Source organism: Scardinius erythrophthalmus, assembly GCF_964197995.2.
Source record: "Scardinius erythrophthalmus genome assembly, chromosome: 25".
NCBI classification, from domain to species: domain Eukaryota; kingdom Metazoa; phylum Chordata; class Actinopteri; order Cypriniformes; family Leuciscidae; genus Scardinius; species Scardinius erythrophthalmus.
In genome coordinates this window covers 14,318,351-14,332,834 of record NC_138245.1, presented here as the reverse complement: position 1 = coordinate 14,332,834, position 14,484 = coordinate 14,318,351, and the positions used below count along the sequence as shown (strand labels likewise).

General features: G+C 36.8%; 1 protein-coding gene across 1 annotated transcript in view; it reads left to right on the top strand.

Annotated features, from left to right (window-relative positions):
* The window catches only part of jupa (junction plakoglobin a), a 28,037-nt gene that overhangs the window by 12,315 nt on the left and 1,238 nt on the right, over positions 1-14,484 (top strand). Inside the window, exons 2-14 of the mRNA XM_081358540.1 lie at positions 2,857-2,912; positions 5,840-6,007; positions 6,200-6,453; positions 6,609-6,847; positions 7,692-7,893; positions 8,141-8,285; positions 8,845-8,948; positions 9,590-9,928; positions 10,483-10,635; positions 12,369-12,488; positions 12,630-12,780; positions 13,317-13,438; positions 14,322-14,361. Coding sequence (XP_081214666.1) covers positions 2,900-2,912; positions 5,840-6,007; positions 6,200-6,453; positions 6,609-6,847; positions 7,692-7,893; positions 8,141-8,285; positions 8,845-8,948; positions 9,590-9,928; positions 10,483-10,635; positions 12,369-12,488; positions 12,630-12,780; positions 13,317-13,438; positions 14,322-14,361 — 2,050 coding nt within the window. The 5' untranslated portion in view covers positions 2,857-2,899. The remainder of the gene's footprint in view (positions 1-2,856; positions 2,913-5,839; positions 6,008-6,199; positions 6,454-6,608; positions 6,848-7,691; positions 7,894-8,140; positions 8,286-8,844; positions 8,949-9,589; positions 9,929-10,482; positions 10,636-12,368; positions 12,489-12,629; positions 12,781-13,316; positions 13,439-14,321; positions 14,362-14,484) is intronic.

Here is a 14,484-nt window from a genome sequence, read left to right as displayed (position 1 = left end):
TGAACGAAAACTAGTCGAATAAATACATTCTAAACTCTAAAGAACCATTTCAGTGTAGTGTAGTAACACACAAAGGACTATTTATGTCTGCCTGAGGCACATTTTGGCATTAGTAAATGCTCACAGCAGTTGCAAACCAACAAACATCTGCTTAGCAGTGTTGTTTGTGCTGTTTAGAGAAAAAGTTTGCCAAAAACTCTTTAGGGGCACCACAGACTGGCACTTGCAGTCTTCGAGTGTGGACATGCAAGGCATGCAAAATATGTGTTCAATCTGTTCTCACGATGTTATGTTGAGTACGGCACATGTACACGAAACAGGCTTGTTGATAATGTGATATTTTTACAGAGCGAGTCTAAAATGTCACTATCTTTCATTTCATTGCTTTTTGGTTGTAGGGCTGCTGAAGCCAGGCGTTCCTGCTGTTTGAGGAATGTCAACCCTCTGATTAGTGCATTTTGAAAAGTTTATTGGATTGAATCCATCAAACCACTTAACTGTGCATTTGGTGCTTGGTTATACATAGTAATGGTTTATACAGAATTCATCTGTTGTACTATCATTATTGTGATTTGTAAGAATTGCGATTTTAAGTATTGTGATTTGATATTGCGAATTTTTTTTTTTTTTTTCATTCAACTTTTCCCCCATGGTCCAGAGTTAAAAAAGCACTTATACATGATGGTGCAGGTCGTATATCCGTAGATGTCTCTCTGTCCGCCATTTTTCACATTGTCATGTCCACTAGTAAGAGGTATGACGTCATGTAAAATATCACTGACACAACACATATAAGTTATAACCCTCTCAGGGCTCAACACTAAGGATTTTTTCCCAAAATTTTCTCTGGCCCCATCACAAAAAAGTAATAAATAAATAAGATGAATAAAAGAGTCCTACTTATTGTCTTCATTGTTTTTGACGCATAACCTTAATAAATAAGGTTGTGACACCAAAAAACTACTGGCCTAACTCATGTAAATTAAAATATTTTTAAAGGCATGTAAATTGTCAATAATAAGATAAGAACATATAAGAAACAAATTATGAGCAATAGCACAAATACAAAAGAGCAAACATAGAAATAAAACAAACACTGCTTTTCATGTTCATAAGTCCAACAGTAATTTTCAGGTAGAGAAAATGAATAATCAAATATAAATTAGCACTCCATAGTCTTCACTGTATAAATTAAATATAGATTAATCCTTATTAAAGTTACAAGTTATTTAGTCAAGAGCAGTGAGTGATCTTTTTTTTTTGTCCTTTGTTGTTTGATTAATATTAAAACAAAAGCAGCAGGTTTATTAGGATGCTGTCACTGCACAGATCCAATATACTGATACACATGCATTTTATTTCTCAATTGTTTATGTTCAGACTATGTTTTCTTGGATGCAGAGACCAGAATTTTATGACGTTATTTTGTGTCAATATGTCCGTTCAAGCGCAAGAAGACGTGAAATAGAGCTCAATTCAGCATTCGCACGCTGTCTGAGAACCGACTTTCTGGTTGCGCGCTTCGGATGTGTGCGCACACACACAACTTCTCACACTATTGAATTGAGCTCTCTTCCACGTCTTCTTGCGCTTGAATATTTAAATTGGCAAGGCTTAAAAACATGTGCAAATCAGGCCTCCAGGCAGTCCTTATTGTCTAGCTCTGCTGAAATTAAAGATTTAACTTTCCTAAGCTAGCTGTCTTATTGCTAATAATTTATGTGGGATTAACAGATTTGTAAAATAATTGGTAGTTGTGATCTGTCAGTGTTTTTATCTGTCTTCTCTGAGTATATTTACACTTCATAGCTATCCATTCCAGTCACGAAAAAAGTTTAGTGTAAATGTCTTTGAAGATGCATTTGAGACTGATGGCAATCCAATCAGTCAGACTAGCTCATAAATTGTTGGTTTGAGGTGCATTGCATACAAGATGTAGAAAGTCAAGTGCTTTTTTTTTTTGTACTTCTCCTGAACAGATATTTGCATATACTACAGGCGTAGTAGATCAGATTATTTATTTCTGTTTTATGGAGACACATTTATGTGACCATGTGTATATGGAATGTTTAGGCCTATACTCAATTGGATAGCAATCAGATCAATAAAAATGCATGAAGTCTAAATAGGCTGTCTGATAAATGATCATCTTCTCTGGAGTTCAAAGGTTTTGGCTAGACACAGTCAGAATGTGCTATATTAGAGAGGAAGAGAAATTGAGGATGTACTGTAGAGTACCTGAAGGAGGGTAGGAGAGAAATAATTGATAATGTATGAGGAGGAGTTTAAATAAAGCCAGGAGGGAGACAGTAAAATGGCTGTACAAGGTGCAGATAAAACTGAAAGGAAAAAGTTATGGCAGGCAAATCCAAATCCTTATTTTTAGAACAAGGTTTTATTGTTGCCTTGTTTTAAGTTGGTTGGATTTTAAGAAACAATACTGTTCCCATATTGTGCTTTTACCTGAAATGGATGTAGTTGTGTGTTTAAATGTGTGAGAGTTGGAGAAAGGGGAGGGCTTTGGTGTGTAAATGTCGGAACACGCAGAGCCGGTTTTGTGAGGTTGTTGTGCTTGCAGTCAAGCATTAGCTCACACGCCTTGTTTGAGAAGCCAAGGGTCAAAATCTACCGCTGGCATTCCCACATCACTACCACCCCCCTCCCTCTCTCTCTACTTCTCCCATGATCCTCTGCACCAGTTTCGATTGCTTGTGTTTGTTTGAACTTCTGTTTCTAATGGTGTTTTGTCCTGCTGATCAAGAACAGATTGCAGGATGACTTAATTATATATTTAATGAGCTTCAGATGCTTTTTTTAAAATATTGGTTTAATCTTTGATTGTTTTTTGTTTTACAGGTTTTTACTTTTGGGCTGTTTGGTTTGAGTCCGGGAGGCCAAAATGGAAATGCATGGTAAGTACATGTAATTATTACAATATTAAAACTCCACGTAATCTATTTATTATTTTAAATTATGACTGATAACATGACTGGGGTTTAAAGACACTTAATATTCAGTAATATTATCGATTTGTCTGCAGACTTTGCACTCACACTATTGGATGAAAATGAAACTTTTGCAACAATGAAAATATTGAACTGAACTGAACTGACTTCAGCTGAATAATGAAACTATTGTCTTCTGTAGAGCTGCTTTAGCAGAATTTAAATTTGTCTCATATTTGATGAAGTTTGTAGCATTAATTATTATTTTCCTGTTTATTACGGTGAAGCTGCTTTGAAACAATCTACATTGTATAAAGCGCTATAGAAAGAAAGGGGACTTTATTTGACTTGACTTGATAACTACTAAATAACCAGTATTAAAATCTACCTTTATTTACTATTTTATGTTAATAAAAGATAAATAAATAAATTTAATAAATAAAAGCTTAAAGGTAGGGTTTGATGATATTCTTTTTTGATATTCTTCATATTCTGTGTGGCGGTCAGTTCACAGCAGTTACAGAAATCATTTTTCCAATAAGTTTCAATAGATTTTTACCTTCATTAGCATTTTTACCTTTATAAATTTATTTTAAAACTTAATTATATGCATGCATCATCTTTTGTGTCAATTTCATACATTTAATTAAATTTAATTATAATAATAAGACACAATACGGCTGTTACCAATCAAATTAAATAAGTATCAACAAAATCTTTGCAATGGAGAGGAAACACAGAAGCTGCATTTGAAATGGCATTTAGATGCTTTTACACAGACATAAATAATGTTTTGCTTAAAGCATAAAACGTTGAATATTGATATTTGAAATGATTTAAAACATGAAAAGATACTTTAAATGTGAAATTAAAACCGCCAGTAGGTGGCAGCAATTCATTGTTAATGAGTGAGTCATTGCGATTCAACTGATTCGTTCAAAAAGCTGATTCATAATTCAGTAAGGAAATACCTCATGTGTTTCTCAGAGACGCAAATACAGCGCTGTGGCTTAGTTTTCAATTATTTTCGTTGGCGAAATAGAGTTAATACAGGCAATATGGTGTCTAAAGGTCGCTTAATATTAACTTTGTTTATTAAACTTTTCATTTATCAATATATTAAATCACATTTATTATCATGTTAATATCTGGAGAAAAACTGCACTCTTTGTGTGATATTAGATTAGATTAACTATATTAAATGATATAAACTGACTAAATCACACAGTGAAAATGTGAAAATCTAAATGTGCACCCGCACTTGTCTAATCTACAAGACTACATATAGTGTATGCGTACACTCTATGGGTACGCACAGACTGTATAAAACAAGGTTATAATCGTCAACATAGTGAGGCGGACTACATCGGTGACAAAAGTACATTGGTTATCATAACAAAAATTTGTCATGATTTATTAATGACGCAGCATAATCTGTATTAAAGAGAAAATAATCACTTCATCTGAGGTTTAAAGTGAATAAAATAGCCTTGACTTACTGGAGTTTCACAACTGAAAAACCTTGTTCTCTCCCACTGGGCTTTTTGTGTGGTGAGGTAAAAGGGGAGCAGGCAGTGGACCAAAGCACTGTGAGGCAAGGGAGGGGGACTCAAAATGTTAAAACGTTTTTTTTTTTTTTTGCTCCATTTGCATTTGTATTGTTTTACTACTTAAACAATCATTTTAAGTATATATCATTATATTATTTACAATACACATATTTTAATTAGATTTTTAGGAGGGGACAACCCTCAGATGGGGGGGTCCTGACCCCCCCGACCCCCCCCGCGATTTCCGCCTATGCATCTGACTGCTGCAGATTCATTTCGCCGTTGATAGTGTTGCCGTTGAAATGCATAAATTCGAGTCACGAACAGCTCCGAGTATAACGTCATGGGTTTCCGTCTCTTCAAAATTACAGTAGTCATGGCGTGAACGCTGCATAAGCTCATTGTTTTGGTTCTGGAAGAACTGTAAAAGGCGGCTGCTGTTTCGGTTGTGGTGCTCGGTGACTGACGTCTGTCTAACTCTGCATAGCATAAAACGTGCTGATGACGTGTGATGTCTGTGTGAGCAGGTGCACGCGGAGGTATGAAAATGCATACGTTGACAGGCAGGGAGGACATCGTATGCATCGGACCGAATGCAATGATTGGATGAGCATTTTATGCTCCTACACCTTCCACAGACGATACATATAAATACATTTAGATAACTTAACTTAGTGATTGCTATCAGTGTGTGAAGAGACTTTCAACCAACTAAACATTTTTCTGGAACAAATCTCCTCCCCTGCCTTTAAATAAATTGTTTTAAATGCTACAAGTAAATTTAGGCATCACAACATTATAATGTACAGTATAAAAATATACATTCATTTTGAGATTTGAAGCATACATTGAACTGTTAAATTAACTGATAAATTTAACTGATTGTAACAGTTCAGATGTTATGGGAAGAAGGAGGTGGGAACCGGCAAACATTTAAAGAATTTAATAACAAAATAAAATATGTAATATGTAACCGCCCACTAGGGGGAGGAGCCCGCCAAAAGGAATTTCAATACAATTGCAATGGTCACGCAATGTCTGTCAATGGTTTTCACAGGATGAATACAGAGGGTGTATGTTTTTGACTGATACCCAATTTATGATGATTAATAAAATATGTGATAGGGGTTAAAATGAAATGGACATTGGAGTTTTGTGCCTTGTAATCCACATTTATTAGCTTTGAAGTCATCTATTCCCCTTTTTCCTGTGTTCCATGATGCTTTGCATGATTATTGGAGTAACTTCAGAGGGTGTTTTTTATGGTTTTGACGAAACAGGTAGTAGATCAACTCAAGTCATGTTGTATTTGTGTGTGTGTGTGTGTGTGTGTGTGTGTATCAGTGGCAGAGGCCCCAGGCACGGTGAAGGTCACAGAGTGGCAGCAGACGTATTATGGGACAGATTCAGGCATCCAATCAGGAGCCACTACGGTTCGCTCAGATGAAGAAGGAACAGAGTACAGCAACAAGAAATTCACCTACACTACCACATTCACAGAGAACCCTGCAGGTGAAAAACATATATACTGTATGTCAAAATTATTTTATTGTGTAGTAACTTTCACACATCAGTTTACCTTGCCTTTGCCAGGATCCACACAACGCAGATTTATTTCAGATTATTTCCCTCCAAAATAAGCATAGAAAATGCAAAAATAAGCCGTTTAGTTTATAATTCTTTCTGTTTAACGTTCTTTTATAGAGGTGGAGTCTCAATTAAATATGACCCGTGCCCAGCGTGTGAGGGCGGCCATGTTTCCTGAGACGTTGTTGGAGGGATCGGCCATCCTTTCCACACAGATCGATTCGTCCCAGCAGACCAATGTTCAGAAGCTAGCCGAACCATCTCAGCAACTCAAAGCCGCCATCGTTCACCTCATCAACTACCAGGATGATGCTGAACTCGCTACACGCGCCATTCCAGAGCTCACCAAGCTCCTCAACGATGACGACCAGGTACCTCGCTGCTTGTATTAAACATCTGATGATGTCATAACACTCACTCACTGATCTCTATCTATTTTTACGTCCCAAAAAACGCATACAAAAATCAAGTACGCTATGTACTGTAGCTTCATGTCCTGACTGTTAACCCTGTCTCTTGCCTTCAGGTCGTGGTGAATAAGGCAGCCATGATCGTGAACCAGCTGACCCGCAAGGAGGCGTCCCGCCGGGCTCTGATGCAGTCCCCGCAGATGGTGGCCGCCGTAGTGAGAGCCATGCAGAACACGTCCGACATGGAGACGACTCGCGCCACGGCCAGCATCCTGCACAACCTCTCACACCACCGCGAGGGGCTGCTCGCCATCTTCAAATCAGGGGGCATTCCAGCTCTGGTGCGCATGCTGAGGTGAGAGAGACTGGAATACTGAAGTAAATGACTTGTTTGCCTAAAAACCAACCCATGTGACTATTTATTTTGTAAGAACACAAAATGAGACTTTTGGTAGAATGTCCAAGCCTCATTTTCCATACAATGAAAGTGCACGATGATTCGTACTTCAAAAAGTTAAGAAGTCTTTAATAAAATTTGTGTTCTATATTCTGTAATACCAAGGTTGGTGAATTGATGTAGTTTATTCATGCTTTTATTGTAGTTCATTGATGAATATGATAAACGTAATGGTAAGTAAATGATAACAAAATGTTCATTTTTGGAATAAACGATTGAAAATTTGATTTTTAAAGCGTTCATGTGTTATAGTTGTATCACCCTAAAAACTAAAGCTATTAATTTAAACATTTATTACATTTTGTTTATGTTTTATTTACATTATTTGGAACGTAGATATTCCTAATTATGAGGAAATTACACCAGTATTTGATTTGAACTTCAAAAAGCTGCAGAAAGGCAGTTAAAAGTTCTAAAACAAATAGTGTGTGGTCAATTCTTTAATAAAACCATGCATGAATATTCAGCATAATATCTCCTTTTGTTTTTTCATTGGTGAAATAAATATGGAGAGCTTATTTGGGAAGACATTAATGACGATATGTTAATTTTTGGGGTAAACTGTTCATTTAAAAAACAAAAACAAATCTGATGATTAATAATGCTTCCATAAACTATATATGTGACACCCTAAACTAAAGCTATGTTATTTTTTTTACATTAGTCGGAACGTGGATATCCCCAACTATTAGGAAATTAATCCAGCACTTGATTTGAACCATCCATCTCATTTCTTTTTCAGTTCTCCGATGGATTCTGTTCTTTTCTATGCCATCACCACCCTGCATAACCTGCTTCTGCACCAAGAGGGAGCCAAGATGGCGGTGCGTCTGGCTGACGGTCTGCAGAGGATGGTTCCCCTGCTGAAGAAAAGCAACCCCAAGTTCCTGGCCATCACCACAGACTGCCTACAGCTGCTGTCCTATGGCAACCAGGAGAGCAAGGTGTTTGTTATGAGTGTTTTATATATATGAGTGTAAATATATAAATATAAATATATATATATATATATATATATCTTTGTAAATATAGTTATGTGTGTATATATAGGTAAAAAAAAAAAATATATATATATATATATAACAAAATAATACAAATAAATGTATTAGTTGTTTCTTGAGTTCTTGTTCTTTAAGTTGAGTTTCTTTCAAATGTGATTGTTTGTCATATTAACATCTGATTGTCTCACAGCTGATTATTCTTGCAAACGGTGGCCCTGAGGGTCTAGTGAGCATCATGAGAAACTACAACTATGAGAAGCTGCTCTGGACCACTAGCCGTGTGCTCAAAGTGCTCTCTGTCTGCCCGAGTAACAAGCCTGCGATTGTAGATGCTGGTAAGTCAAACTGGAAAACTGAACCTCTCTTCCAAATATAGTAATTTGTGTTTTTAATCAGTTGTGCTTGGTAAAGCAACCGTCACACTTACTGTTAATTGTACCTATCCACTATGGACATGAATGATGGTTGAAATTGTGACTTTTTATCAAAATTGTGGTTGCCTGGCAGACAATTAAAAGCACTACTCACAAGTGTCATTTTAGTATCAAAAAGTAAATTAAAAAAGTATAAAATAAATATAAAATAATATAAATAATAAAAAGTAAGTATATAAAAAAAAAAAAATATATATATATATATATATATACACTTAATCTTTAATTGTATACACTTAATCTTATATATATATGTATATATATGTATATGTATATATATGTATATATATATATATATATATATATATATATATATATAATTTTTGTTTTATTTATTTTTTTAGCTTTTATATTGTTCATTTTAATTTCAATTCAACTAGGTGAAATAAAATGTTTTTTTGTTCAATATTTTATTTCAGTTCATTTTATTATTTTAAATGAATCTAATATTTTCTGTCAGGTGGAATGCAAGCTCTTGGTAAGCATCTGAACGGGTCTAGTCAACGTCTGATGCAAAACTGCCTGTGGACCTTGAGAAACTTGTCAGACGCTGCAACCAAACAGGTCAATTTATGCATCTAACACCATCTTAACTACAGTATCTTAAACACACAAACTCTGGATTCCATAGAATAATTTTTAAACTGTAAACCCTTACACTAACCCAATTCCTAAACCTTTTACATCATAGCAAAAACATCACTTAGTATGATTTATAAGCTGTTTTCCTCATGGGGACCAAAAAATTGTCCCCACAAAGACAAGGAATCTGGACATTGCTTTGTGAGGACATTTTGTGCCATGTTGGGTTTTCGTGTTTTATGGGGACATACCTATAGACATAATGAGTTTTGTACTGTACAAACATACAGTTCTCCAAACTTCTAGGATCATGAAGTTATTGAATTTTGGTTAATTAATTGGTTAATTATTTTAATATAATATATCAACTCTCCTAGTTTCTATTAATTAAAAAAACTTTGTAAACTAGCATTTTCATAATTACAGCAGAAATAATGGAAATATGTATGTATAGTCTATATGGTGGGGGCCTTTGAATATTGTGTTGGACAGTGAGTCAAAAAGATTGAGAACCGCTGCTCTGTACAAATTGTGCTCCAAATAAAATGGCAAAGCCTTGCTGCTTTAACTGAACTTGAAATTTTTCATTGGTGCCAACGCTTGCTCTCTGTCGACCCCTGCAGGATGGAATGGAAAATCTGCTCCAAGTGTTAGTTGGTCTGCTGTCATCTGATGACATCAACATGTTGACCTGCGCAACAGGCATCCTGTCCAACCTCACCTGCAACAACACGCGCAACAAAACACAGGTGACCCAGAGTAACGGCGTGGAGGCACTGATTCACACCATCGTGAGGGCCGGTTCAAAACAGGACGTGATCGAGCCAGCTGTCTGTGCCCTTCGCCACCTCACCAGCCGGCACCCGGATGCGGAGATTGCACAGAATGCCGTACGAACCGATTACGGCATCCCCGCTATTGTCAAATTGCTCAATCAGCCCTACTACTGGCCAGTCGTTAAGGTAAGTGAGAGAAAAACAGAGAGAACTGTCAAATTAGCACGTCAGTGAGAAATCGATGGCTTTGCAATAATAGAGGTGGGTTTTTTTTTTCATTCCTAAAAGTTTTCAGGAAAACATATTGATCGAATCAATTAAAGGTGCACTATTATATTTTTTTTTATTAATTTGTTTCATTTTACTATATAGTTGTTTTGTGCTATATACTGACACCTATTGGTGTGGATGAAGCATTAAACAAGTGTCACTGTAGAAATACCCCACTCACAGGAGCTTGATTCATTCATTCCACAATTGAAAGTGAAATTGACATGATGTGAGGGGGCCGTATGTGGAGTAAAATGGCTTTTAATAAGCCGCAGAATGTAAAAGCATTTAATTTCCTAGGTTCATTAATTGTGTGACAGGGCTGTTGCTTAAATTCACAGGCCCTGGTACAATATTTTATGGGTGTCTCCCTCTCAGTGAGTAGTTCATACCATAGAGGGCCTTATTGGGTCTCCTGTTGTGCAGTATATTACCATATCTTGCTGACCTCACGTTTGTCTTCATCACAGGCTGTGGTTGGTCTGATCCGTAACCTGGCACTTTGTCCAGCCAATCAGGCTCCTTTGAGAGACGCTGAAGCCATTCCCAAACTGGTCAGTTTGCTTTCAAAAGCTCATCAGGATGCACAGAAACACGGTTCATCTGCTCAGCAACAATACCAGGTATGCATTCCTCACCTGTTGCTGAAACATGGACACATATTTAGGGTGGGGAACCAAGTGTTTAACCATAAATAAATAAAAAGGATTCTCCTAAATGAATGACTCTTATGTGAAACATATATCACAACCAGAGGAATCCAATTCCCAAACGAATTACTCTTATGAATGTATCAAAAACATGTAACCCAACTAGTACATACCAATTTCCAAATGAATGACCCTAATAAGCCAGTTCTTTTTTTTTTGGTGAATAAAAAAACATGTAGTGCAACTAGTGTATTCCAATGATTCAAATTATTTTTAATTATCCAACACATCCAGCATTCAACTAACTCTTGAGACATGAATCTGTGTACATACTGACTGTTTTTTCATATGACATTGTGTAGTTAAAAACAATCACATTAAAATATTTTCTAATTATTATCTTTTCTTAAAAGTACTAAACAAATCTAAATAATTGAGAACAGTCAAAAACAGGATTTTTTCATTCTTTACAATTCCCATCATTACACTCTTGTACAATGTACAGACTACTGTTTCACATTCACATTTAATAATTTAGCACTTTTAACACTTTTATCCAAAGCAACGTACAAATGAGGAGAGCAATAGAAGCAATAAAACTAATAATAAGGCAACAATATGCAAGTGCTGTGTCAAGTCCCCAGTTAGTCCAGCACAGTGCACATAGCAAGGTTAAAAAATAAATGATATTAATAAATATAGAATAGTAAGTGTTAGTATTAATGGGTCAAGTGTTGCCGAAAAATATGCATCAAGAACTCAGCAGCTCGGGTTGATTTAGGCAGGTCATTCCACCACCAGGGAACAGTCCAGGTAAATGTCTGTGAAAGTGATTTTGTGCCGTTTTGCGGTGGCACCACATGACGCCGTTCACTTGCAGAACTCAACCTTTTGGAGGGCAAATAGGTCTGAAGTTGTGAGTTTAGGTATAGGGGTGCAGAGCCAGTGGTTGCTCTGTAGGCAAACATCAGTTTCTTGAATTTGATGCGAGCAGCGATTGGCAACCAGTGCAAGTTTGTGAGGAGAGGTGTGACGTTTGCTCTCTTCGGCTCGTTAAAGACCACTCTAGCTGCAGCATTCTGGATCAGTTGCAGAGATTTGACAGTGCATGCTGGAAGACCTGCCAAGAGAGCATTACAATAGTCCAGTCTGGATAGAACAAGCGCTTGGACAAGGAGTTGTGTAGCATGTTTTCGATAGGAAGGGCTTAAACCTCTTAATGTTGTACCAGGCAAATCTGCTTTACCAGGCAGTTCTAGCAATGTGGTCTGTGAAGTTCAACTGATCATCAATTACAACTCCAAAGGTCCTGGGTGGGGTTATGGTTGACGAACCTTGCTGAATGAAGAAGTTGTGATGGAGTGTTGGGTTAGCTGGGACCACAAGCAGCTCTGTCTTCGCAAGGTTTAGTTGAAGGTGGTGGTCACTCATCCAGCAAGGAATGTCAGTCAGCCAGGCTGAGATGCGAGCAGCTACTGTCGGATCATCTGGTTGGAAGACAGGTTGAGTTGTGTGTCGTCAGCATAACAGTGATAGGAAAAACCATGTCTCTCAATGAGAGATCCTAGTGATGACATGTAGATGGGGAAGAGAAGTGGTCCAAGCACTGAGCCCTGAGGCACCCCCGTAGCTAGATGTTGCGACTTAGACACCTCACTTGTCACTTAATTAATTAAATCACTCTTTTTTTTCTCTCTCTCTCTCAGGATGGGGTTAGAATGGAAGAGATCGTGGAGGGCAGCACTGGTGCTCTGCATATCCTGGCCAGAGATCCTATGAACAAAGCCACCATTGCCAGCATGGACACCATTCCTCTGTTTGTTCAGGTAACTCTTACACCTTTCCATCAATATACTATGTTGTGGTCATTTTTATGGGTGTGTATGAGAGCGCGTTCATATGTAGCCTTTTCCCTCAGTCTAACATGCTCAGTGTATATAATAGACATCTGTTTTCTGTCCCTGCAGCTGTTGTATTCTCCATTGGATAACGTCAAGCGCGTGGCAACTGGTGTTCTGTGTGAACTGGCTCTTGATAAACAGTCGGCTGAGATCATCGATTCGGAAGGAGCCTGTGCACCTCTCATGGAGCTCCTCCATTCCAGCAACGAAGGAATTGGTGAGTGAGAGAGAAACATCAGAGAAACAAGCGAAACCAGATTGATTATGAGGTTAGCAATACCAAAGCATAGTAGATTTCATCTTCAGCATAGTACTCGAGTACTGTACGCTCATAGACAGATTTTTCTCTCGCACATGCTCCTAGAATTTTTTTAATCTAATTAGTTTGTCCACAAGCTGTCAACACTGACCTGGGCCATTGTTTCACAGTCGAAAAAGAAACTAAGGACTAAGGAGACGGGACAACAACACACTCTTGTATGAGGGGATAAAGATAATCACGCATCTCTAGTTTAAACAAGTACAAAGACGTTTTTATCACTCATAACTTCTGGAGAGAAGTTGTGAAACTTTGTATGAAAGTATGAAACTTTCTAGTGTACTCGTTTCAAGGGCCTGTGTTTGCGCATGCTATCAAATAGAGTATACTTCAAAAGTCTATGCATTCGGCTGTACGTACACACAGAGAGTTTGCATCAAATCTGAAGTATACTTTGGGGTTAAGCGTGTAACAAAGCGTGTTTTTTCTTTCAGCCACCTATGCCGCTGCTGTTCTTTTCCGAATTTCTGAGGACAAAAACCCTGACTATAAGAAACGAGTATCAGTGGAGCTCACACACTCGCTCTTCAAACATGACCCTGCTGCTTGGGAGATGGTGAGTTTGCCCCCTAGTGGTGTACAGGTTTTTAACATTTTAACAATTTTCTTCCGTAATATGACATACAGTATTTCCGAGTGAAACAGGATATTCAAAAAGAAAAACAAAGATAGACCTTATTTTATCATATTTGCTCTTGAAAAGTGGTCTTTATAGTAGTGACCACATTTGTGAATTTGGAACAAGGGACGTTTCTTACTTCAGTGGACAAAATATCATTGAGATCTTACTTGCTATTATATATGAATTAAAACAATGGGGGCAATTCATTTTTGTGTGCAATTTGTTGTGGGTTAAAAATACTATATTAATTATGATATTTGTGGGTCAAACGGACCCTAACTTGTTTTAATACAATTCACCAAAATTTCAAATTATGGAAAATAGTAGATAGTAACAATTGCAAATCGCAAACTGATCAAAACATTATTATAGTATAACAAAATTATAAATTTACACATACACATTACAAAAAAAAAAAATATATATATATATATATATATATGTATATGTGTGTGTATGTATGTATATATATATATATGTGTGTGTGTGTGTACGTATGTATGGTATGTATGTATGTATAGGAATATTAACAAATATTTATAACCATTGTGTTTAACAATTGCTTTTAATGCTTACATTTCACAAACTGTGAATATCCCCTATACAGTAATTACAATTTAATAAAAAAAACTTAATGTTAATTTATGTTTGTGCTTTTGTAAGTAGATATTTAATATTCCTAATTAGGCTTATTATTTTGCATTTTTTATTTGATTACATGGAAATATGGTGATGCAAATCACAACAAAAGAGATCATTTATCAGAAATATGTATAGGAGGAGCAGGTTTTTTAACAATGTCCTTGTTACATCTTAGGCACACACCCCCATGATGGAGTCTGGCCTTCCAGAGGACGGTTAGTATATCATCTCACCAAGATTTACCAGCTACTTATCTCTACGACTGTCAGGTTTATCTATAAAGATTTGAAACACCTTGTTGGTTTTGCAAAGACTATAACATTGTGCAGATGGCTAAC